The following is a 27,291-nucleotide window of genomic DNA, read 5'->3' as shown; positions in this document are numbered from 1 at the left end:
GAGTGCATGGAAAAAGATATGCTAGCTGTACTCGGTGTTCAGCCAGTAAATGAGGTCAATGGCACACTCACTTTTCATGGGGAAAATAAAGGAGTGGTCTTTCATAAACATGAAGGAAGTGCACATTTTATGAAATGGTTACATTCAGGCCACATCCAAGTACTTTATGACATTATTTCTTTGTTGTGTTGTTCAAATCTACATTCCAAAGCAGGGGTGTCCAAACTTTTTCCACCGGGAGCCACATACTGAAAAATGATGAAAAGCCTCTTACATTTTTCTATACCAAACCACATAAATTTGCAGATTTTTTTTTATTTTAGTGCTATTGATGACAATGTGTTTTATTTAAGATAAGATAAGATAAGATATGCCTTTATTTGTCCCTCAGTGGGGAAATTTGCATTGCACAGCAGCAAGAGTACAGAATCAGTTTAGCAGTACAAAATACACAATATAGAAAAATAAACAATATAAACAACCCAAGTATTAACAAAATCAACAGTTTTTCCCAAAGTTATATACAATACATTATGTTGATAATATGAAACGAGATGAGATATATGACTTAGTATATTGCATTTAGAGCCCTTAATATTGCACATGTAGGTTGATCAGATATTGCACAGTGAATGGGGTCTGGAATAACTATACTGACTATAAAACCTTTTTATTTTACGTAACACCTTTTTGCATGTTTTAACTTTTTGATTTTTGTAACAAATATTGAAACTTTCCTCTCATACATTTTTGTCATAATTTGACTTTATTTTACATTTACTTTTTTACATGTTTTAGTCTTTAGCCTTTCAACTCTATGCTATTTTCTTTAATATTATGGCTTTATCCCCCTAATGTTTAGTTTTTATTCTTGTTAAACTACTAATATGTTCTTATTTTTACACACTTTGGAAAGTGCAAACGCAATCTGTTACCGATCTTAATTCTTTAATTTTTGTTGTTTAGCTGATTTGTGGGGGGAGAGGTACAGTAAAAAGCATTGCAGTTCTATTTGTTACAAAGCTCGTAGAAGGCCTTGTTTTCAATATGTGGGTCACTTACTCTGTGTTGGTTGTTTTTGTAATGTACACAAGTACCAAGGAGCTGTTTTTACCCCCCGCTTTGCTTTTATTGTTTTATTTTAAAAAATTGTTTTAGCGCTCCATGACACAGCGCTAACAAAGCTAAACTAACAGTGGCCTACTTGGCAGTCTTCCACCTGTGTTTCCAAATGTAGGTCATCTTAAGGTTTATGATAGCTGGTGGCAAAATACTGCTGCTATACTGCAGAGGAAACAAGCATGAATGTTTTGGCATTTGTGCTGATTTTACCCCTGCTAACAGGAAGATCCTGACATGCTAATTAACAGACTAGCTCCCATTTTGCTCCTCTCCTCCGCTTTCCGCTTAACAAGCTCAATCGTGTTCGGAAATAGCTACATGGCTTGTTTCCTCAGCGGCGGAGGGAAGAGATCAGGCTTCATTTTTTTAAGTAGCGGGAGAGGACCTGCTAATGTATTATGACGGCGTGGAAGAACCTGGGGGTGTGAGGCATGCATTAGCATGGTGTTATTTTAGGCTGACGTGCACAGCCCGCAGGGGCAACACATTTGCTTGGACATGGAATCAGACGTGCAGTATGTGCAGCTACGTGTTGCATCTCTGACTTGACCCGTTTAGCACAAATGAGCTATTATCGCCTCCATATGGCACCATGGGCTATGCCAGGGGTGGGCAATTAATTTTTATCAGGGGCCGCATGAGAAGCCTGAATTGTGTCAGAGGGCCACCAACTTTCTTTCATTGTAAAATACTTAAATTAAATATTTTGAATAGCTCTAAGTTCCCCGCGATGTCCTCAATCCGCCTCGTTACAGTGCGTCGGGAGAGTGAAACGTTCTCAAATGCGCCTTTTTTCTCTGGGCACATCAGCGCAGCAGAGTCCAATAAACACTCCTTAATAAACTCTCCGTCGGAAAACGCCTTACTTTTTCTGCCGATTTTGTGAGAAATGACATAACTTGTCCTGACGGCTGCATCTCTGGGAGTGTGAAGTTTAGTGAAAAATCCTTGTTGGGTTTGTAGTTTTGCAAGCAATGCATCAGACTCCCTTGCACGCTCTTCACCAGACAGATTTCTGTATTTATCTTCATGCTTGGTGGTGTAGTGGCGATTCAAATTATATTCTTTAAACACAGCAACCTGTGTACCACAGACTAAGCACACTGCTTTGCCTTTACTTTCTGTAAAGAAATATTTGGAAGTCCATGTTTTGTTGAAAATACGGCATTCGTTATCAACTTTTCTTTTCTTGGGGTGTGCCGACATCTTGGGGATAACCTCGCGAACAGCATCACCTTCACTCACACACGTGTATACGCGAGTGAAGGTGCTACGTCTACGACGTGCATACGTAGCGACGTAACGCTTTTCAAAATAAAATTTCAAAATAAAAGTTAAAAAAAAAGTTTAATTTATGGTGTTTATGATTGGCCTCACGCGGGCCGGACAGGGACGTACAAAGGGCCGGATGTGGCCCGCGGGCCTTAATTTGCCCAGGTCTGGGCTATGCAAAACATTTAAAGCCACACAAATACAGAAGCCGTTTGTGTTGACGCCCCAGGGACTGGATCACTGACATCAACGCAAGCGGTAGTTGCTATGGGTTTCTTCTGCATATTTTTATTTGAATTCTTTAGTTTTTTTGTAGAGACTGGAGTATTGTTTATGGTTTTGAGCTGTGATTCAGGGGATGGGCTATAGGGGGTAGTGGCATTTGCCTGGTATTTAGAGCCAGTCAAAGATAGAAGAAGAGCCCCTCAGTAAACACTCCTAGTATGCAAATAAGCCAGCATGCAATGCAGCGATTTATATAAAAATCCGAGTGTGTGTGTGGGGGGGGACTTAAATCGTTAATAACTCAAAAACGAAAGCAGCACAAACATCCATTTTACTTGCACAAAACGAGCACAAAAAATGCTTCGGAACCACTTTGGTTCAATTCACATTTGGACCGACTTAAGCTATCCCCACTGTCTTTACACTTTAATTTTCCATGTGTGATAGCAGTGATAGCAGGGAAGTAAACAATAATGAATCGATAATACAAATATAAAACATTAGATTATGTGCAACTGGTTGGGCATCGAGCATTCGATTTCCTCTAAACTGGTAGAATCAGACATCAAACAATAAATTACATCTGCCAATGTAACCGAGGGTTTGAGCCGAGGGATGATGTGGTTTGGACCGGAGCCACGACTGCAAGCAGATTCATGGTCAACCCATACAACATGCTTTTGCCTTCAAAATAAGAGTGCTGTACACCAAATCCTGTTTACTTGCAAAGGTGGCATAAAAATAGCTTCACCAACACTGATTATCCTTATGCTAATATTGTAGCCTGTGTAATTTTCATAGACAAACTTATTAAATGTTGCTTGTTTGACATTCTGCACCCAGGGTAGTGCATGTGCATGAAAACGTCTTTTCCTGAGCTTTCAAGAGTAAACATCTGTAGTGACAATTTACGCCTTTGGGAATAAACTTCAGAACATTTATATCGATGAAAAATCACTCCACACTCTTTATTGTTCTCTGGTTCTACCATATCTTACTTATTGTGTGGAGATTTGGGCTAATAACTATAAAAGCATTCTTCACTCGCGAAATGTACTGCAGAAAAGATCAGTGAGGATAATCCATAAAGCCGCGAACATACAAATTCTTTATTTCTAAAATCACAAATATTGAAACTTGCTGATATAGTTCATTTTCAAACAGCTAAAATAATGCATAAAGCTAACAATAACCAATTACCTAAAAATGTCATCCAATACTTCTCTACAAGAGAGGAGAAATATGATCTTAGGGATGTACTAAATTTGAAACTGCGAGGTCAACGTTAAAAAGCCATAGCATTTCAGTATGTGGAATCAAACTATGGAACGGGTTGAGAAACTCACACTGGACATAGAAGTAACATTGGCAACTACTGGTCTGGCATGCATACTACAATATCACAATATTGTAAACATTTTCCAAACCACTTAACAAAAGAATGTTTTTTTCCTTCTCTCACCTCAAGTACACACACACACACACATTGTTTTATTTCTCTCACCTCAAGTACACACACAAACACACACACGTACACACATGGTAATCCATGTGTGTTTTCCTATGCTGTGGTCACAGCAGGCGCTGACCACAAAGTAGCGTTCACCACTAAATCACCCAGATTTTGTGGGCCTGCTCATTAATCTCATGTTCATAGAAAGCACACACACACACACACACACAGAAGGGACACCATCCGCTGCCAGATGCTGGTCCATCAAATAGAAATAATCTGTTGCAGTGTGAAACAGTGGCCACCAAAAAAGCTTTAAGTATAGTAGTAGTATAGTAGTAGACACTGTCACATAGTCTTGCTGCTTTGAATGTGACAGAACTTCATGTTGATATTCTTCTTCTCATCTTCCTTTCTTAACACTCTTTGTTGTGCGTCAATCTTCTCGCTTCCAGATAGAAAGATCACTACTTTATTAATCGCCAAGATCTTCCAGACTCGACTTTGTAATGAGACCAGCCATGTTGTTTGAGACAGTACCACTGAGGAAAAGACAGGAAGCAGAGGCTTCTGGAGGTAGCAGAGATGAAGATGCTGAGGTTCTCATTGGGAGTGACCAGGATGGATAGGATCAGGAAGGAGTACATCAGAGGGACATTACATGATAGAGGCCTTGGAGATAAAGTCAGGGAGGCCAGACTGAGATGGTTGGGACATGTCCAGAGGAGAGATAGTGAATATATTGGTAGAAGGATGCTGCCAGGTAGGCGTAGAGGAAGACCAAAGAGGAGGTTTATGGATGTAGTGAAGGAGGACATGAAGGTAGTTGTGAGAGACACAGATGCAGAAGACACGGTTGGATGGAGATTGATTTGCTGTGGCGACAAGAAGAAGATCTTCTCAACTTTGTGAAGAAGTTGTCCAAGAAGCCGTAAAATTGCATTCCAGTGTATTGCGCAATCTGTACTACAGCGAAACCCACTTAAGTGTGCTCCACTGATGTTGCCAACCGGGTCTATGTGGATCAACTCATCAAGTCCCGGTCCACAGTGTTATTATTAGTGTCAGCTTAAGTGCACATGATGAAGCACTTTTGTCGACATCAAATTTCAAGCCAAAGCTCACTAAAAAGGTGTTTGTATATGTCATGTGTTGTACAATTGTTTATGTCGTCATTATTGCAGTGTACCACAACATAACTACTGTGTAGTTACACAGCATTAAAATATTGTTCAGTGCAAAATAAGCTTTAAAATACAGTTCTTACCTGGGTTCTATTTTATCTTATTTTAATTTTATGGTTTTAGATCATTAGCCTGAAGTGGAAGCTTGTGCATCCTGTCCTTTGGACATTTGTGAAGGGGAAGGTGGAAGTGAAGGGGAAAAATAGGCATGAGTGGTGGATATGCTAAAAAATAAGAGTAGAAGCTAAGTGTGTCTTTGACAGAACCCGAGGAGAGGGATAGAACTTTTATGATATTCCCTTTTGTGATATAATCATCCTTTATTGATTGCATGAATAATCCTCTTAATCGTGTGCTCACCTCCATTTCTCACTTCATATGATTTCACTTCCTACTCTCTGTTGTCGTTCTCCTCACTCTGGCTCTCGTCATCTCCTCCATCCTGTCATCTTTCATCTCATCTCACCCCCGACCTCACTCTTTATGTTCATCTCCTTTTCTTCATATCTTCGTTTCTTCTTTCATCCCCTTTGCCGTAAGCAGACACGGTGGGGCCCAACATGTCCCTAATGAGAACCTGAATGTTTCCTGTAATGATGGATGTGTAGCTGTGTGTGTGTGTGTGTGTGTGTGTGTGTGTGTGTGTGTGTGTGTGTGTGTGTGTGTGTGTGTGTGTGTGTGTGTGTGTGTGTGAATAGTGGCTGTGGTGTGTTAGGAATTTGTCAGTGTGGTGCATGGTGGCATGTGGGCCCCCCTGGTGAGCCTCCATGCAACATGCAAACTCTGCAGAGATGCCCAAGTGAGGTTCGAACCAGGCCTTCCCGATCTCCTGACTGTGTGGCCTACATGCTACCACATGCCACCGTGCGGCCCCTTACTATAATTACTGTATTGTTATTTTATCATGACATTATTTATTAGTGTTGAGATTGATGTAATATTGGGTGTCTTGAGTTTGTATTTTGGCATCTGTCTTTAATAATGTGACAATAAAATAGCACGTTTCTCGTTTTCTTCTGGTCCTCCGACTTGATCCCATACCCCGAAAAAACATGCATGTTAGTTTAATTGGACACCCTAGAACAGGGGTCTCAAACTCAATTTACTTGGGGGTCACTGGAGCTAGCGTCTGGGCGAGACTGGGCCCCATCATGTTTTCCAAAAAAAAACCCTAAAGAAAACGCGTTTATTAAAAACAGAAAAATTAATAAACTTTGCTTTGGTTTTGATTTTCTACAAGAAAAGCTCTGATAAAACATTCCACTGTTCTGAAATGTCTTAATTTTTATTTTTCTGGACAAAATAAGATGAAAAATAAATAAACAAATCAAGAATAAAGAAAATCAATCAATCAGTAATAAATAAATATAATAATAATAATAAGACGGCAAATAATAAAAACTTAAGAAACCACATATAGTTGGTGGGTAGACAAATTTTTTTTTCAGATTAAAATGAACAAAGCATTATTAGAGCCCTGTAGACATGACAAAACACGACTATAGTCACATTTATACTTTTTTTATTTACAACATATTGCGCAACTGCAGGGCCTTGAGACCCATGCTAACTCGCAAACTAGAGAGCTAGCGACCTAAACGGTAGCCTTCAAGTTATTTCCTTTAAACTTAAATAGCCAAAAACTTACCACTTCCACATGGATAGGGAGGTTAACTATTAAGTTATTTAACCTTTAACATGAACATTAATCAAACGTAATAATTTTTTCTGGGTACATGATACCATACAGCATCCATATCAAACTTGTGCGGGCCGCACTAACATTAAACTTTCATATCAAGGCGGGGGCCTCAAACCAGCCACGTGTTTGAGACCCCTGCCCTAGAAATTTGATGGATGACGATTCTGGGCTTCTGATTTCAACCTCAGAAAGCTGTTTCTGCTGCCAATCATCATTAACCTGACGGTGGCGCTCTCTCTGTTCTCTCCTCAGGCTTTTGGGAACGCCAAGACAGCCCACAACAACAACTCCAGTCGCTTTGGCAAGTTCATTCAGGTCAACTACCAAGCCAGTGGCACTGTCAGAGGGTGAGACACACGTACACATAACACTCGATGTGACAAATCATTCATTACTAATAAAGGTACTAAGAATACATGATTGATAGTTAGCTATACACACAATTGATTGTTGGCTTTTATGTGGTTTCAGGGCCTATGTGGAGAAGTACCTGTTGGAGAAATCCCGGTTGGTCTACCAGGAGCACAATGAAAGGTGATAGCTCCAATGCTAAGTGTATTTTTCTCACTTTATTCACACTCAAATCAACCGGTGGGACAAACCACAAACCACGTGTCATCACTTTCTAGCCAGTAATGGACCATCTTCTTTCAAATAGACAAGCTGTGACTGGTTATTGAAACTGTAACTGCATTTAACTGACTTCGTTGTAGTGACTATTTGACATGCGGGGTTAACTGGTTGGTTGGTTGTGCACTCATAGGAACTACCACGTCTTCTACTACCTGCTAGCTGGAGCCAGCGAGGAGGAAAGGACATCCTTCCACATGCTCAAACCTGAGGAATACCACTACCTCAACCAGGTGAGTGCACGCACACACACACACACAGTACCTATAAAAACACAAGAAGGAAGTGAGATGCAAGTGAAGCCTTTATTTCTTATTCCTATGTTCCTTGCTTCCTTACCTCCTTGCGTTGTAGTTGACTTGTAATTAAGTGGAACCTATTTAAGGTGTTGCCACTTATATTGCCAAACCGTCTCAGTTGAAAATATTACTAAAAAGTGCCTGCTTCAGTCAACATACATAGCCAAACTATAGAAAATGATTTTGTATATGTCGAAGTATGTGGTATTATTGTCAACTAGCGTCCTCATTATCACAGTCACAACTTAACTACTGTCCAGTTACACAGCATTAACACATGCACATACTGACTTTTTGTTCAGTGCAAAATAAGCCGGTCTAAGGGGCATTCAAATAACTGTATTTCTACTGTATCTACTGTCACAGTCACACAACTGGAGTAATCTTTGGTGTCCATTGCACCAGCTGAAACCTTTCAACCCCTCACTGGCGCATGTGTGTATCTGTTTACGTGTGTGCGTTAAATTCCATCTTAGCATGGACACACTCTGGGAGAGTAGAAGAAACACAAACGTCTGTTTATCTTTTTGGGCTTCCACCAAAAAAATAAAAATAAAAAAATCAATTTTGTTTCCTCCGTGAATGCCCACAACAAACCCCTCCTTCCTCCCAGCTGCCCCTGTTGCTAGACACCTCTGTTTCCATGGCAACAGTAGGACTAGAGTTAATCTGGCAGTGCCTTGCGTGCCGAGACCACTGGCAGTCGTGCGTCTGTGTGTATGTTTGTCTCGTGTACACACACAAATACACAAACAGTTCATCCATATTTATTTTTTTTCCTCCAGATTTCCCCTCTGTTGTATCCTAAATAACTGTTAACTGTTAATATATTTTTGTGCTGTGGAAATAAAATTGTCTGCAAGTGTCGGAACCTCTAAAGTTGACGTTGGACGTCCTCTGCAAACCTCCTGAGCCGTTTGCTTTTTCTTTGGATTTTTTTGTGTGCCACTTCTTCCAAAAGGATTAGTGTCCACAAGGGGTAAGAGAAGAATATTGACAGGAAGTTACATCACATGGAAAGTAGCAAACTTAAGCCAGCAACATCTTGTTCAGTGCAAAGTAAGCTTAAAAATCATAGCATGGCAGTATTAACCTGAATTCTACTTTTTAGTTTATTTTCTTTTCTTTCTTTTTAGGATCTTTTTAGTTCCATAGCATTAAAACATGTCCACAGTGACTTCCTGTTCAGTGCAAAATATATGTTTCCCATGTTAACCACCAAATGAAAGTTTTGCCTATGTGTGAAAGCTTGCACTCAAGACATACTGTACAGGGACATTGGTGCAGCAGCTCTGTTAGTATAAAACATATGAAAGACTCCAAACAATAATATGCACAAATAGGTTCAAAAATTGTGTCTTCTCCAATATGTCCCTGACTAAAGTCACATGTTTCAGTTATGTTAACAACCCCTTATGCAGCCTTATAGGGTCTGTATTAAAACTGCTTCACTTCTCTTTACACTAGTATGACACCTAATTATGCTAAAATGTGACTTTGTACAGATAATAAAGGATTTATGATGGCAACAGTTTGACCCTGGAACAGATTTCTATTTCCATGATTTCCTATGGGAAATATTGTTTTCGAAATCCAAACACAAAAGGTTGACCTGCGTCCCTGAACAGACTGTGTTCAGCTTTAGAGGTTCCACTGTATTTATGTTAGATGAATGTCCAACGTCGAGGTCACATGATGGCTTCCATTAATGGGTGGGTCGAAGCCACTAACACACTGTGCCTCACTTGCAGATGACAAAGAAATCACACAAACGCCACTGGGACAATTACTATGAGAGCGAGCTGGTCAGTATCACGTTTGTGTGCACGTGGGTGTATGTGCGCACCGTGATGTTTGTTTCCGACTAAAGATGGATGGAGGGTTAGGCTTAGTGCGACCGAGCTCTGCACACTGCTGTTTCACAAGCGCTTAAAGGGATGTCTTATTGTCTCCTGACAATATACTACATTGTATTTGTTTGGTTTTTTAAATAAATGCTTTGTTTTATTCAACCTGGAACACACACAAATTAGCAAAAGCATTGAGAATCCCTTTAAAGTGATATTTGGCTTTGAAATAATGTGATGTCAGGTGACGGCTGGAAAACACTATCTTCAAGGGGAAAGTTTAGTTCTAGTATTAATAATGATGTAAGAGTCCCTTTTATTCGTATGCCGTGTTTTTCAAGTCAAGAGTAAAAGCAAGCAATAGTGATTTAAATCATTTTTATGTCTTTATAAAGATGATAATAAAGATAATGAAGGAAAGATCCCCTTTGTCGTGTTGATAAGCTGTAATGTACGCAATGTGCTCAGTGAGTGCATTATCATTAGGTTTGGGTGTCATGTAAATGTAAATCATGTAAACTACCCGAATCGGGATCTATATATTTTTTTTTTTTAAAAAGGAAAACACTTTTGTAGATTTGTGGATTGATACGCAACCCAAATGATCATTCTCAGCTCAAACTTGAATGCTACCATTTTGCTAACAGCAAACCTCTCCTTGAATGTGTGTTCTCCAGTGCTGAAAGTGCCGCCATTTTTTTATTCATGGTTGGTCACTGGGACTTTAAACTCCTTGTAACTTATGTTTTTTCTGAGCCAATCAGAGCCCAGAAAATCAGCAGTCATCTTGGTCATGCTTTGTCAGAGATGATGTCACCGTCTTTCCACACCCACAGTCTACCAATCTTTGACATTGGTCGTCCTAACAACAAACAAACCTTTGGTGTCCAAAAAAAGAGCATATATACATAAGATGTTGGTTTTATTTATTAAAGATCCCAAAGACCAAGCTTGTAGTTGCATGTGGACAAGGTCGTGTGCTTTTTCTTCAAATTAAATGGTGTGCTTGACCAGCAGGACTGCTTCAGAGTGGAGGGCGAGGACCTGAAACACGACTTTGAGCGTCTGCAACTCGCCATGGAGATGGTCGGCTTCCTTCCTGCCACGCGCAAACAGTAAGTGTAGCATGGGGATGAAATAGTACTTTTGAACCACAATATTATTGTGTGCTGCAGTGATTGTGCAGCTATTTATCCTAAAAAGCATTCTTGTGGTAGCTTTTTACCAGCTCGGCATATGTGGTTTGCTGCTATGGTGACTGTATGGAGGATGGAAACAATCAATCACTGCTCGTCTTCACACTCCCATCTCTAGCTCTCTAGTCTTTAGTCAACGTGTATGACATTCAGTTTTCATGAAAACATTCCAGTTAAGCCATGCTTATTCTTTTCCTGCAAATAAAACATACAAAAAATCAACAGGCAAGGTTTAGTTTTCACTGTCTCTTTCATAGAGACAGTGAAATACCATCTCTATCCTTGATGATAGTTGTAGATGATAGTTGTGGCCCGATTTCACTTCCCAACTGATACATATTTTGTAACCTTAAATATCAACTGATACTGTTATCTATCTGATATCAGCATGAATCATACACACTTTTATTATGTATTTTGTAGTGTGGAATGTTGGAAAAAGCTTGGTCAAGAGATTGCTTAAAAAGACAACAATGGGCAGTAACAGTAGGTGTGAGAAAAACGCACCCATTTACTTCTTTATGCATCTGGGATAAAGTTTTATTTGGAGTGTCCCAAACTCTTATCTGGCCATAGCTGGATAGATCAAATCAAATCAACTTTATTTGTATAGCACTTTTCCCGCAAAGACATGCAACACAAAGTGCTTTACAGAATTAAAAACAATTACCACAATTAAAAGGAAAAACAAATAGTAAGAAAGCCCCTCCCTCCCACCCTCCATACTAGACACACACACACACACACACAATCACAATCACACACAGTAGGGAGACATGGCATGGCACTGAGGATCAAGGAAACGCCACCTTTGGGGCCGTCCACACTGGGAGGAGCCGCAGGCCGTGCCATCAGGGGACCAGCACCCGGGCCCCCCGACTCCGATAGACGGGCGGACCCCCACATTAAAGGGAGGAACCCCCAGCTGGCCGGGTCGAAGGGACCCAAGGATGGCACCCCCTCAGCAGACCCGACACATCCCCCAGTGTGGAGGACCCCCCCTGAGGAAATACTGGAGTTAAAAGCTAAAAACTAAAAGCATAAAATAGGGCTAAAACGATAAAAACAGTTTAAAAATATTATTTAAAAGCCTGATTAAAAAGGTGTGTCTTTAATCTTTTTTTTTATATATATATATATATCAACAGTCTCCGCAGTCCTGAGGCTCTCCGGCAGGCTGTTCCACAGGTGGGGGCCATAGTGGCTAAATGCTGCCTCAGCATGGGTTTTGGTCCTGGGTTTTGGTATTGTTAAAAGGCCAGTGCCGGAGGACCGCAGGGTCCGCGGGGGTTGATATGGTAAAAGCAGATCAGATAAATAAGAAGGTGCAAGGCCGTTAAGACATTTAAAAACCAGTAAGAGAATCTTAAAATCGATCCTGAAGCGGACGGGGAGCCAATGTAGCGACTTTAAAACTGGTGTAATGTGCTCCCGCCCTCTGGTCCTCGTCAGCACACGTGCGGCTGAGTTCTGGAATAATTGGAGATTTAAAATATTTTTTTTTGGGCGGGAGATGTGCTGAGGCGGAGTCTGGAATGGACGGTTTGTCACCGGCCCAATATCAATATCAATAGCAGTTTGGGACACCCCTAGTTGCTGCATTTGAGTGGCTTAGACCAGCCATGCTGCCTGTGTTGATTGGCGGTTTTTCAACTTTTTGTGTTCAAATGTCTAATTTCACTTTCCTTTTCTTTGATGCAATACCCACAGAAGAGTCAGCTCCATATAGCTACACATTTCAAGTAGGTGGCGGGAATGGTTTGCCTGCTGCCAAACTGCCAAAAAACAGCAAAAATAATTGGACATACTCTAATACTTAAGTTAGTGCTTTTGTCTGCATAAAATTTCACATCATAATTATGATGAATATACGGTTTAATTACTTATTAAAGTCATCATTATCTTTGGAGGTTTTCATTTAATGGGATTTGAATTCTGTTAAACCAAACATCCCTAACATAAGTATGTGTTTCCTCCCGGTCAGGATTTTCAGTTTGTTGTCGGCCATTCTCCACCTGGGCAACATCCGCTACAAGAAGAAGACATACAGAGATGACTCCATCGACATCTGCAACCCAGAAGTCCTTCCCATCGTCTCGGAGCTGCTGGAGGTGAGCATGTTTGAATTTTTTTCCCTTTCCCTCCCAAAAACAGCACACACAGTTGCAGCTTTTAGTCTTTTCAAGGTCATTTCCTTCCCAAAAAACAGCACATACTGTACAGTGAGTGACATTTCTGAGTGCAGCATGCGGCGCCGCCTCCATGCTGAGCTAAATGCTGAATACTTTGAAGGATAATAAAAATGAAAAACTGGAGCGGGACGTTACCACAGGGCTTGTTTATTCTTCCTAAATACTCTCTTTGCTTTTGGCTGATTTTTTCCTCCAGCAAACTTATTCCATGACTTACCCACCAGAGAAGCCTCGTCATTATCTCAAGCAATCTTTACATTTTTGGAGAAAGCAGGCTGTGACCGTGGATGTGAAAAGGTGCTTCATGCTAATGTCATTTATTTTTACTCCTGGGCTTCTTTTTTGGCTTTTTTTAAGTCACCCACCTGATGGCATAGCTCAACACATAGGAAGCATTAACTGTTTAAACTTTAACTTTAAATGTCTTCAAATAGGGCTGCATGGCGGATGAGTGGTTAGCGTGCAGGCCACACAGCTAAGAGACACAAGTTCGATTCCACCCGTTCGATTCTGTGCTGAGTTTGCATGTTCTCTCCCTGTGCATGCGTGGGTTTTCTCCGGGTACTCCGGTTTCCTCCCACATTCCAAAAACATGCTAGGTTAATTGGCCACTCCAAATTGTCCATAGGTATGAATGTGAGTGTGAATGGTTGTTTGCCCTGGGATTGGCTGGCCACCAGCCCAGGGTGTACCCTGACTCCCACCTGCCCGGATAGGCTCCCGGATGCCCGCGACCCTCGTGAGGATAAGCGGTAGAAAATGAATGAATGAATAGTGCATTCTACAGTCCAAACTTTTTCCAGAAAAATCAGAGGATTTTGATATATTTTTGTAAAAAGGATCAAAGGAAAAAATATATATGTGTATATATGTAGTAGTAGTAGTAAGCCCTTTATTCTTGTCACTTATACAGGAGTACAAGCGAAATTGTGCAATCATCCGTCCATACATATACAACATACTATGCAGTGAGACAAGGGGTGACAGGACGGGACGATTGGGCGATGAAGGGGGGGAAGAAGGGGGGGGGGACAACACTAGGAGAGGGGAGGGGAAAAACAACTCCAAACTAGACTCTTAATGAAGGAGTACAGTGTGGGACTGTTAAAAAAAACCTCGGCATACAGGTAAAAGACATTGTTCACACACATAGACACAAGACCAGCGCCACAAAGGGAAAATAGCCAATACGAGCAGCGGCCAGCCCGGCTACCTGCAGCCACTTACGATATATTTGGGTCTTTTTTATTTTGTCGCTAAATCTGCCAACTTTCCCAAAGGCAACGAGCAACAAATCTAAGGCAAATCTTTGGGCATCACTTTAAAAAGTGAAAGAATATATTGTTCTGCAGTTACTGCGAAGAGGTCCGCCCCGGCCCAAAGTAGTCACAAGCGGTCAGCTGTCGTGGGCACACTGAGGGCATAGTGGGAATCCAAAGTGCAAATGAAAAAACATAAATGTTTCTTAATCTTCATGAAATTACTACTCATTACACTCAGACCTCATTTGGACTCGGTCACTTACCTGTCAGTGTCTCAGAATGTGTGGTGGAAGAACATTGTGTGATAAGTTACAATTGTCCTAACAACAAGATAAAGCGTGGAGGCGAGTCTCTGGCTGAGATAAAATGTATTTTATTTTGATGAAATTATGTCCAATTTTAAACCAAGAATCAAGTATGTTAGTTGTAAACATAATTAAGGTGTTTTTACTCACTCCTAAGCGGTTATGCTATGTTTTTCTACACAAGATTCGGTCACGGCTGCATTGCACGCAAGTGAGCTAAATAAAAATTGCCTCCAATTTATTTGTTTGAAACTTAATAAAGGGGAAGAAAGACAAAATAAAAAGCCAAAAACGTCCAAACAGAATAGGAGAATTTCTTTTTGCTCATTTTCGGACATGCCATAACTGTAATGTCATTTCTCAGCAATGTTTTATCTCATTATTGATGCCTAGTGCCCAGAATACCAAATATAACTAGTCTTTCAATATTTTTTGACTAATAATAGCCACGAAATGGTGCTAATTAATTAATTCATAAAAAAAAAAAAACGAGCCAATCAATGTAGAGAGGGACGACTGTGCAAAAGTAGTTCAGGGAAAGGCACACAGCTTGAGAAGAAAAGACCCATACACACACAACACACAATCACACAATCACACAATCACACATGCACACGCTTGTCGAGATGAGTGTTGCCTCATGTCCTGGTCAATTGACTGTCTGAAGTGTTCCCTAGACTTCTGTCAACAATCCAGCGGGGATGTTTTGACTGTTGAGGCGCCCCAGTTCCCGCTTGACTTGTTCTTAGCATGTAAGCCAATACAACACTATTACAGTGCACAATACTGGTTTATTATCTTTCCTCGTGATTTACTCAACTGCAGAGAGTAAGAGGCGTGACTTTGTTATGGTAGTGGTAATGGTTTAGTTTATTTCAAACATGCATATAAGGTTACATTCACATGCCTGGCCGATGTGTAGTAGTAGAGTTAATAATGAAGTAAGAAGTAGGGATGGTCTGATGTTTACCCACAGATACAACACTATTTTCGGATATGAAATTTGTGAATAAGCAGGGTCGAAACTCCAGAATCAAGACTAGGTGGGGATCTAGTGTATGTTGACTCACTAGCCAGTTCATTAGTTACACCTTCAGAGTCGAATACAGGTGTGTAGAGGTTTGTTTTTGCACAGAGGGCCACATACTTTAAAAATGAAAGGATACTGGGGTCACGTTTGTATTCTTTAAAAACCAACACATGTAAATGTTTTTTTTATATTCTTACACATATTTAAGCTTTCGTGCTGCACGGTGGACGAGTGGTTAGGATGCTTGGAGACCCGAGTTCAATTCCACCCTCGGCCATCTCTGTGTGGAGTTTGCATGTTCTCCCTGTGCATGTGTGGCTTTTCTCCGGGTACTCCGGTTTCCTCCCACAGTCCAAAAACATGCTAGGTTAATTGGCCACTCCAAATTGTCCATAGGTATGAATGTGAGTGTGAATGGTTGTTTGCCTATATGTGCCCTGTGATTGGCTGGCGACCAGTCCAGGATGTACCCCGCCTCTCGCCCGAAGTCAGCTGGGATAGGCTCCAGCACCCCCGCGACCCTCGTGAGGATAAGCAGTAGGAAATGAATATTTAAGCTTTATTTTTCATAATATCATGACTTTGTTCAAATAATAATATAACTTTTTCCCAACTTCATTTTCCATAAAATGTCTTTTTTGTTTTGTTTCTTTCTTATATTATGACTTTTTTTTTTCCTTTTTCAACATAAATGTTTCTTCTATTAATATTATGACTTTACTTCAAATTTTTTTTTTTCTTGTAACATTAGTGCTTTAGTTACTGCTTTTTTGGACACCTATGATCTAATGCAAACTGTTGTTACCAATATTAGAATGCTTACTATGTTTTGTATTATTTCCGTATGTCATACACATCTTATTTGGAGTTACCACTCAGAAAAAGTGTTTCTTTAGCAAATATTCAATACTGGAACAAACTTGTTTATGATGGGATTAGGCTGTGATCATAGCTGAAAGCTCTGTGCTACCAAGCAACTAATGCATGCAAATATCCACCAATCAACGCCATCCAGAATGGGCTTTGCTCCTTGTACAGGGCTTAGCGCACAGTGTGAAGTCTGATTATGCCACACATACGCACACACAGATGTTTCTCCACCCCCTCTGTTTGTGTTCAATCAGGATGCAACTGGCCAAAAAGGACCCATGTTTTTACATCAAACATAAACATCCTTACATTTTGCACATGACATGACACAAATTATTCACACAAACGTGAGCTCAGCAGCTGTTGTGCCCGCTCACGTAATCCCTGTTTATAGAGGAGATGTGTTACATCTGCTTTTCCCGCTGCGGCCCTGTCATCAACGGTTGGTGCGGGGCCAGGTTAAGGCTCCGCGAGCGTGCACATGGAAATCTGTGGTTACGTCTGGGAAGACAGGAATACGGAAAGCAGGAAACAGTTTACTTGTGAGCGCCAGGTCTATGAGGATCATGTTGTGTGTATAACAGAACAGTTTAACTTTTCATAACCTCATGAAAGTGTTTGCTTTCTTTCTTGAACTCTATGTAGGAGAGCATTGTCTATTTGTCACATTTCTGCATCTTGTCCCCTTTTCCAGGTGAAAGAGGAGATGCTGCTAGAAGCTCTGACCACCAGGAAGACGGTGACAGTCGGCGAGAGGCTCATTGTGCCCTACAAACTTGCAGAGGTGATCATGTCACATGTGACTCCTGCTTTCACTTTTTGAGCTCTTAAGTTAGCCAAGCTGTTTGTCTGTCAACTAGCAAGTACTGTATACAGTATATAGCAGGGGTTACAGTATGAGATCCACCCACGACATACTGTGGCCTATTGTGACAATAGTGATGTATTTTCATGTCGACAGGGCTCAAATAATGGTCCGAAATTATTCACTTTATTAATATTAAATCATATTTTGCAGAAATTCACTTATCGCGGTCGGGTCAGGAATTAACAGCAGTTAATGATGGATGACTGTACTGAGCTAGGAAGCCTGTTGCGGTGTGGCACAGAACATCACCACTCGTGGGCCGATATCATAATTGGCAGAAAAATATACTTATATAAACAACTTTTTATGTGCCAATATTTAACATCCCTAATAATGGAATGGAATGGCCTTTATTGTCATTATACAAGATGTACAACGAGATTGGAGAGCTTCTCCTTTCAGTGCAGTAGTCAAGTAAAAAAAAAGTATATAAAAGTAGAGTAAAAAAAGACAATTTAACAAGATATCCAAAATATACACATAGTATTGCACAGGAGCATATGCAGGAGCAGACATATTGCAGATATATTAATTTTAGTGCAATGGTCAATGGGTCATAGTGCAAATAATGACTGGTGTATACAGATGAGTAAAGTCACATATTAGTGTATTGTATTGGGTTGTTAAATAAAATAAATATAAGCTAGCCTTTAGCCTGCTCATTAATTCATTTTATTTTCGTGTAAATCCAAATAAAGTGTGTGGTAATGTATATTCTTCATTCAATACAAATGCTTAACGCCTTATGTTATTCTTCCGAACCAGGAAGTAGCTTGCTAACTAAAAAAAAATAAATACGATGCTCCACCATCTTTGTTTGTTCAACTTGTGAAACTGGAAACTACATGGGAAACTACATTTAAACCTGCAAAGCTTCTCTAGTGTGCCACTAATGATGATAAATCCTGCATACATTTAATGCAATGTATCCATGTAGAATACATGAATAGATTCCTAATCCTCATCTTAATCTTACAGACTGCAGGACAAACCTCTAAGGAGGCCAATCAGAGCCTGTTGTTTTGTCTCTCAGTACATCATCATAGTTAGTATTTCTACGCTTCCTCAAACTTGTCTGGGGAGTTTTCATTGTCCTTCTGTCCCGGCCCACATGTGCAAACCTTTTTTTTTTTTTAAACTTCCCGTGCAACTTCCTGTTTCCTGTCGTGCCAAGTGGCCATAAACTGTCCATGCAAGCGCTGCAGGAGTGAGACGTCTGTCACAATCCCCTCTCCGATGAAGACTGCCGGTCAATAGCATGATTTCATTTACACGGCCATCAATGTCTTCAATTAGTGGATGCCATTTCATTTGCGTCCCACCTTCAGGGCGGAAGGAAATGCTAAACACACACACACACACACAGTATGCTTTCCCCTGCACCACCCACAGACACATCTGATGTGTGCACTAACAATAGTTGCTCACATACTGACCCCACCGCCCCCGCCTCATCCCTGCAGTCATGTGCTGTTGTCTGAGGAATGTGCAGCCTCCACTGGAATATACAGTACCAGGGCCAAGAACCAGACCTTGCAGGGTCCGGCTGTTTGTCTCACTCTTGCCCCTCACACATCATTTCCTCTCGGCTGCGCACCTAATCTTAATCCTAAAATAGTCAACCCTGGTGCGCTACATGGGCTATTTCCTACAAGAAGCAGATATATGAGGTTTTGCAGAGAGTCATGATCAGGTCCAGTACAAGAACTACTAATACATCCTGCCTTTACAAAGACGACAGTTTTATTAGCTTTAAAGCATCCGGTAAATAAAACTTTTATTTGAAATCATTACAAAAAATGCCCTGCACACAGTAGCTTGTTTGCTGCTGCCATCAGTCCATAACACAGCACTGCATTACCTTGGCTTTCCTGTTTAGTGGATAATTATTTGCCAGTTTGTCAGTCTGGTTGTTTCTATTGTCCAAAGTACCCAGTTATCACAGGTAACTGGCGGGAGGAATATGTCTATGTTGTGCATCCGTGTATATGCTCATGCATGAACAAGTACACGTGAGTAAATTGGCATTGTCCTAACTATGAACATCACCACAAAGTTGGGCAATCTTGCAAAAGATGTTAATTGATTGTTAACTGAGAAAAATCTATGTTTGTTTTTTTTAAATGTCTGTAGACAAAGTGGCAACAGTACTTAGTTTCCATTTCAATAACCGTTTATGTCAGTCAGCACGGCGGGGAGTGGTTAGTGTGCAGGCCACGCAGCTAGGAGACCCAGGTTCGATTCCACCCTCGGGCATCTCTGTGCGGAGTTTGCATGTTCTCCCTGTGCATGCGTGGGTTTTCTCCGGGTACTCTGGGTACTTAACATGCTAGGTTAATTGTCGGCTCCAAATTGTCCATAGGTATGAATGTGAGTGTGAATGGTTGTTTGTCTATATGTGCCCTGTGATTGGCTGGTGTACCCCACCTCTCGCCCGAAGACAGCTGGGATAGGCTCCAGCACCCTCGTGAGGATAAAAGGTAGAAAATGTAATATAATATAATATAATATAATATAATATAATATAATAATATTCATTCATTCATTTTCTACCGCTTTTCCTCACGAGGGTCGCGGGGGTGCTGGAGCCTATCCCAGCTGTCTTTGGGCGAGAGGCGGGGTACACCCTGGACTGGTGGCCAGCCAATCACAGGGCACATATAGACAAACAACCATTCACACTCACATACATACCTATGGACAATTTGGAGTGGCCAATTAACTTGTATTTGGATTGTGGGAGGAAACCCGGAGAAAACCCACGCATGCAAACTCCACACAGAGATGGCCGAGGGTGGAATTGAACCCTGGTCTCCTAGCTGTGAGGTCTGCGCACTAACCAATGCATAGCATAATATAATCTAATATAATCAAATACAATATAATATAATATAATATCTAATCTAAAATCTAATATAATATAATATAATATATCAAAAGGTTCCTAATGAAGCGGATGGTCAGTATTTGTGACACCAGGCAGCATTTGGAAACTAGCGAAAGATAAGAAGTAAGAAAAACTTGTTGTACTGTTGTGTCAGCAGTACAGCTGCTGCTTCACAGTAGTTGATTCTTATTTTGTTGGCATGTATGTGACTTGACATGAGTTCTCATGGGGCGCAGTCAACACAACTGCGGCGCTGTTGGGCCAGAAACATCTGCACTGGCACGCCAACTGTGTCCGTGGACGATCCCCATTTAAATACCTTTTCTTTTCCCACAACGGCATTTGTGAGAGAGAATGTAGCTTCAGCCTCTCATAAAAACAACCAGCATTTGTATTTGTGTGTTGCTCGGTTGAATTGTTCTGCTTGCCAAGGAGCTTAGGTGTTTATTATCATCTGTTTGGTTGTTTGCTAGCTGGACTAGGGGAAAAAAAGAAACATTTAGGGGTTGGTACAACCTATATTATATATGGCCAGACATTTAAGATTTAGTAATTGGTAGTGGTTTATGACAAATTTCACACATGCATACAAGATTACACTGAAGTATGTTAGTAATGTGCTTGTAGCTAACTTTGTGGTCAAACATGTATAAAGCAAACAAAGCACACACGTGTTGTCTAAGGTTTACACATCAATTTTGAGTCCCATGAGTCTCCTTTTTCAACCACAACTCATCAGGATTCTTCTTCTGAATTATTCACCACCCTTTTGCATAAGTTGTCCACGGCTGTAGCATCACAGGCTAAGCAGCTAAAAATAGCCAGAATCAATAATGCAGGAGACGTCTTCTTGAAATGCATCTTTTCGCTGGCAGACCAAGGCCTCAGCAGCCTCGGTCATCACTACCCGGCAAACACCAGAATTGATCAAATCAAACTTTAATCACACTTTTATAGAGGGTTCCAGGCTGCGTCTAAATGCTAAATGCATTTTGCAACAATATTAACATATAATTTCCGATATAATGCCATCCTTCCATCATTTTGCTTCTTTAAAGGGGACCTATTGTGCTCATTTTCCGTCCCTTTGTATTGAGTTGTGGACTCCTATAGAGCAGCTACACACCAGTATAAAAAAGCGTTCTAGTTCTTCCAGTATCTGCACCTATTCAGCTGTATTTCTTTGGATTTTGTTGTTCTTGTGAAAATGGTCTGTTTTAATGTATTCCACCCACCGACCGCCTCCAGGCACGCCCACTCCCGAGCACGTAGTAAGATTTCCGGTTTGTGCTGCCAACTTCATAAGAGTTGAGATGATAATAAACGAAAATGGAAACTTTTCAGTGCAGCTTCACAACAAACAAAAAAGTTCTTACTCACGTAAGACTGTAGCGGGTGCATGTTAAGACTCCATTACAAATAGCAGGATTGATTCATTAGTATTGTTATTTTGTGTGGGCCAAAATATAAGCTATTTTTTTTGTGTGTGTAGGCAGGCACGGTGAGGGACTCCATGGCCAAATCATTGTATAGCGCCCTCTTTGACTGGATTGTGTTCAGAACCAATCACGCTCTGCTCAATAACAAGGACCTGGAGGACAACTCAAAGGTAAGTGTGTGTGTGTGTTGTGTGTGTTTTAGTTTTTGCACACAAGTCTCTCACAATATAATAAATATCCTTGTTCAATTAGAATGAGTATTTAATTTGTATCCAAGCAGTTTCATTTTTTTTTTCTTTTTTTGACATCCCTACATTGTAAAGTTTTGTCGGTGAGACAGCTAACAATGATTGGGTTTTCTTGCCAGGTCCTTTCCATCGGCGTGTTGGACATCTTTGGCTTTGAGGATTACGAAAACAACAGCTTTGAACAGTTCTGCATCAACTTTGCCAATGAGCGACTGCAGCATTACTTCAACCAGCACATCTTCAAACTGGAGCAGGTGCGCACTCGCTGTTATTCTTGGACCTTTTTTCACTTTTTGGCCAATGCACGTCACCTTGGGATGGCCATTTTACTTTGGTGTCAGCTGTGTTTTGTCCCTGATAAGTTGCGGCGACGCTGCACGCCGGCCAATGGCTACAGGCCAAACGAGAAGGAAAAGGTAGTGAACGGGTATTAATCGGAGTATGGTGCAAGGCTATTATTTTCTCTTCCATTTCTCTAGTGTGTGTGTTAACCTGAAGTAGCCAAAGCTAAGAACACTCACAGAGAGCAGATCTCAGCTGTAAGAAGGAGCACCCTGTGTGTGTGTGTGTGTGTGTGTGTTTGTATAGTGTGTTTTGGCCACTCTCGCAAAGTAAGTCAACATACAAGAGCCACGCCTTTGACAAAATTAACACTTCTAACATGTTCTCCTGACTCAGTGTAGGAAAGAAACAACATTAGGTTAGATTTCATCCGCTAGCACCTTTGGTTTATTGTGACGTGTAAGAGGAGGCGTGTAACAGCGACTATCATAAGATATTGGTGGGAAATGTTCTCTTGCAAACATTAAATTGTGGTATTGGTTGTGTTGTATCAAACATGCTTAACAATGTATATTAATGACCCATTTACACAGATTGCTTATTTACTGAGTATTATCATGTTTGAAAGGAGTAGGAAGAGCCTCCCTTACTTGTTTTTGCTTTGTTGACATATTGCAATGATGTCTTTGTTGGTGCAGGAGGAATACAGAGCAGAGGGCATCACGTGGCACACCATTGACTACATCGACAACAGCGGCTGCATCAATCTCATCAGCAAAAAACCCACTGCACTCTTCCACCTCCTGGACGAGGAGTGCAAGTATGACACCTGCTGGCTGCTTTGTTTTTGTGCCAGGTCACCAGTGGTGTTGTTTTTCACTGTGACTTTGTGTGCAGCTTCCCTCAGGCCTCCAATCAGACCTTGCTGGACAAGTTCAAGCGTCAGCATGAGGGAAACACCTACATCGAGTTCCCGGCCGTCATGGAACCCGCCTTCATCATCAGACACTACGCTGGGAAAGTCAAATATGGCGTCAAGGTGAGGCGTGTCAATGAATTTGTACTTGGATATTTATATTTTTATGTTATTTTTACGTTATTTTGTTGCAGTGGAACATAGGCAAGTTTCAGAAAAATATCAGTTGCCAGCCAGAAAAGGGACAAAATAAGCTTTTTGTGAAAAGATGCATTTCAAGCATAACTTGAAAACTGGCAACATGCTGCCAAACTGGCAAGCGCCATGATCCCACTCAGTGCACTCTTAGGTTTCTGACGAGTATTCATTCATTTTGTACTGCTTTTTCCTCACGAGGGTCGCGGGGGTGCTGGAGCCTATCCTAGCTGTCTTTGGGTGAGAGGCGGGGTACACACTGGACTGGTCGCCAGCCAATCACAGGGCACATATAGACAAACAACCATTCACACTCACATTCATACCTATGGACAATTTGGAGTCACCAATTAACCTAGCATGTTTTTGGAATGTGGGAGGAAACCGGAGTACCCGGAGAAAACCCACACAGAGATGGCCGAGGGTGGAATTGAACACTGGTCTCCTAGCTGTGAGGTCTGCACGCTAACCACTCGACCACCATGCCGCCCATAACTTTCACATTGACACAAATATATTTCACTTTTTATGACAGCTCAAATATCTAAACATCTTTACCATAATATAAACAACCCAAAAAGTCTTTTTAAACATCAAAATAACATTTTTTTTTCAAATATTTACAATTTTCTTTTTTTTCCATGTGATACACAATATGATGGGCTTCCTCTTCATGTCATGTATGTTTCTCCTTCCTCTCATGATGCCCTTCTACCACCGAGTGGCGGTTTTTATGCATTAAAATTGCTCTCCAGCTAATCCATTGGTAAGGAGTTGCATCATCACCTCCTTTAGCCTCTTGCATGAAAAAAATGTAAAAGATGTATGAATACCTTGTTGGGATTGGGTGTTGGGTTTCGCAAAAACCTATAACTACGTCTTTGGTATTGAATGAATTAATAATTTATGGGAATATGCCCATAATAAATGGTATTCATGAGAAGCAATTACTTTATTTTGTATGTACTTAGGTGGTTTTACTTAATATTGTGTGGTGGACATTTTTAGGGGCACAGTTAGCTTATAGACATAATCTATGTCCTAACATATCGATATAATTATAAGATATAATATATATCTATATCAGTATATATCACATATGAGCAGTTTTGTATAAGTATATTAAGTATATTGTCCCTTTTTTTCCATTTCTCCGAAGCCTTTGTAAAGCTCTGGTGGTGCAGTCGACCTACTTTTTCAGCCCCTCCGCTCAATCTAATTCTCCCCCCTCGCCTCCCAGCTGCGCTCTGATAAGAAGCACATGTGCTGGAATGGCTGGACCGTTTTGTGGCGGGACTCCATGTTATTCATCTGTAGCAGTTGGTTATCCTGTGTGCTGGAGAGGTGTTGGTATGACTCACAAGATGCGAGAAGAAACTTAGAGGGTTTTGTGCTTTACTTAACACCCTGGAGACACATAAGAGATGAAGCGTCAACAGCCAAGTATACATGGACCCGAATAGTCCGCTTGCATTTAGTTTATTTGCTCAAACGGAAAGAATTTAACTTTTGTATACACCTCGAAAGATAACTGCCAATCCAAGTGAATATATAATCCGATTCAGGGGTGGAATATTCCGTTCCCCAAACTGATTGAGGTATCATGTACACACTCAAATGGAAAGTTGTCAGGGTTCTTCTTCTGTTGTCTATTGGCAGTTGGTAAGCAGCTCTTGGTGTGCATTACCGCCACCTTCTGAACAGGAGTGTGGAACAGAAGCTAAACACTTCTATAATCTATTCATAAGTCCATCCATCCATTTTCTGTTCCGCTAATCCTATCATGGACATGCTGGAGCCTATCCCGGCCGTCTTCGGGCGAGAGGCGGGGTACACCCTGGACTGGTCGCCAGCCAATCACAGGGCACATACAGACAAACAACCATTCACACTCACATTCATACCTATGGACAATTTGGAGTCACCAATTAGCCTAGCATGTTTTTGGAATGTGGGAGGAAACCGGAGTAGCCGGAGAAAACCCATGCCTGCACGGGAAGAACATGCAAACTCCACACAGATATGCCCCAGCGGGGAATCGAACCCCGGTCTCTGTGCAGTAGCTGTGTGGCCTATCGCTGGTTGAGGAGACCTTATGTATAAAAATTATTTCTGAGTAGCTAATGACACCAAGTACTCTAATATAATTGATAATACATTTTATTGATGCTTGTTGAAGTGTTTCTTCCATTTAATTTTTTAATTTTTCCAGCATTAATTTTGTGTATCATGCTGCTTTGGCCTGACAAAATCCTGGTTCTTTCTTGGGTTCAGGACTTCCGGGAGAAAAACACGGACCACATGCGTCCTGATGTGGTGGCTTTGCTGAAGAGCAGCAAGAACGCCTTTATCTGCGGCCTGATGGGAATCGACCCTGTGGCAACATTCCGCTGGGCTGTGTTGCGCGCCTACTTCAGGGCCCTGGTGGCTTTCAGGGAGGCTGGTCGCAGACACACACACAAGAAGACGGGTAAGTCGACATATTCTCTCCAAACAGTTGAGCGTGATGGTATAGTGAAGATGCTGGTGGTGGTTGTTAGGGAACGATGCTGCCATCCCCTGTGCCGTTGTGAAAACCGTCGACAGCTTCAGTTTCCTTCATCACCCAGTTCACCAGAGGAGCCTTGAAATCCTTCAGAGGTGCAAAGATGAGAAATACAGTAAGTTGGTCCACAATGTATAAAGACTATGGTGACACACTATTAGATTATTACACAGTTTGATTTGATTGAAAAGAATACTTTTGTACAGCTCCTTACTCCTTGCGTTTTTTTCAAATACTGCCCATGTGTAAAAGTGAGATCTCTTTAGTGGTTTTTGGAAGCCAGAGCCTAGTTAATGGGCTTTATAATGGGATGAAAGTCTGAGGTGTGCTCAAGTGAAAAAGTAACAATCCACTCCAACAAATCAATTCCAGCTCTGAGGCGGATGAGCTGACATGGTTTTATTACAGCGGCAGACGTAAGAAATAGAACCTCAGGCATGTGGGTCGTTCCGCGCACACAATTTCCTTTGTGACTGATCGGAAAAAATCAATGGAATTTTCTTCTGTGTAGACTAGCGGGAGCCTGCAGATACGGTATTATCATGATTCTTTATTTGTCACAAGGGTAGGTATCTTTTAACAACCTTGTCGTTCCACATTTGCAATGTGGGAGTAAAAAGAAAAATACGTGTTTGTATGGAAAATGCTAGTTAGTCTAAATCCGCCCGATGATTGGCAACCAGTCCAGGGTGCACCCTGCCTCTCGCACGAAGACGGCTTGTATATCGGCATACCTGTGACCCTGGAGAGGACAAACTTCAGAAAATAGATGGATGAATGAAGTGTGAGTGAGTGTGTCGACTTTTCTTTGACATTTTGGAGAAAACCTCTCATGATTCCTGTTATGATTCCTGTTATGATGTAGGGCTTTGGTTCCCAAAGTGTGCTCTGCGTACACCCAGGGGTATGCAAATTGTCATTGACTACATTGGTGTCTGAAAGGCTAACACTCAAAAGTTACGCAGTGCCCTTGAACGCCTCATCATATGAACAGCGCCCACACAGTGCAGAAGAAAGGAGACAGACAAGAAGTTTGTAGTGTGTTCTCTGAAAAATATAAGTGTGTTCAAATCTAACAATTCTGAAATAATTACATTAATAAAATAAAAATACTATATTTTAAAAATATACAAAATTATCTCTAAAATTCTAGTTAATAATTCAGTTAGATGTTTTATTGTGTGCTTAATGTGGTTTGTTTAATTGCGCTAGAGTAGGGTTTACATGACTTCGGTCAAATGTCTGAGGGGTGCAGGACTATGAAAAGTATAGGAACTAGTTATTTTAGCCTATATTTTAGCCTATTTTAGGCCCCCTAAATA

General features: G+C 41.0%; 1 protein-coding gene across 6 annotated transcripts in view; it reads left to right on the top strand.

The window, feature by feature from the left end:
- Positions 1 to 27,291, top strand: part of LOC131130787 (unconventional myosin-IXa-like) — an 87,894-nt gene that overhangs the window by 40,514 nt on the left and 20,089 nt on the right. For 4 of the 6 annotated variants that reach the window (XM_058074774.1, XM_058074770.1, XM_058074771.1 and 1 more), the window contains exons 3-15: positions 7,211 to 7,305; positions 7,430 to 7,492; positions 7,722 to 7,821; positions 9,639 to 9,692; positions 10,752 to 10,849; positions 12,915 to 13,041; positions 17,284 to 17,373; positions 21,837 to 21,953; positions 22,151 to 22,285; positions 23,012 to 23,133; positions 23,211 to 23,352; positions 25,699 to 25,894; positions 25,965 to 26,084. In XM_058074774.1, coding sequence (XP_057930757.1) covers positions 7,211 to 7,305; positions 7,430 to 7,492; positions 7,722 to 7,821; positions 9,639 to 9,692; positions 10,752 to 10,849; positions 12,915 to 13,041; positions 17,284 to 17,373; positions 21,837 to 21,953; positions 22,151 to 22,285; positions 23,012 to 23,133; positions 23,211 to 23,352; positions 25,699 to 25,894; positions 25,965 to 26,084 — 1,459 coding nt within the window. Of the gene's footprint in view, positions 1 to 7,210; positions 7,306 to 7,429; positions 7,493 to 7,721; positions 7,822 to 9,638; positions 9,693 to 10,748; positions 10,850 to 12,914; positions 13,042 to 17,283; positions 17,374 to 21,836; positions 21,954 to 22,150; positions 22,286 to 23,011; positions 23,134 to 23,210; positions 23,353 to 25,698; positions 25,895 to 25,964; positions 26,085 to 27,291 lie in introns of all 6 variants that reach the window. The other 2 variants (XM_058074773.1, XM_058074772.1) reach the window with 2 other exon arrangements.

This window comes from Doryrhamphus excisus, chromosome 6 (assembly GCF_030265055.1).
Source record: "Doryrhamphus excisus isolate RoL2022-K1 chromosome 6, RoL_Dexc_1.0, whole genome shotgun sequence".
Taxonomy (NCBI): Eukaryota; Metazoa; Chordata; class Actinopteri; order Syngnathiformes; family Syngnathidae; genus Doryrhamphus; species Doryrhamphus excisus.
This window is presented reverse-complemented; position numbering and strand designations above follow the sequence as displayed.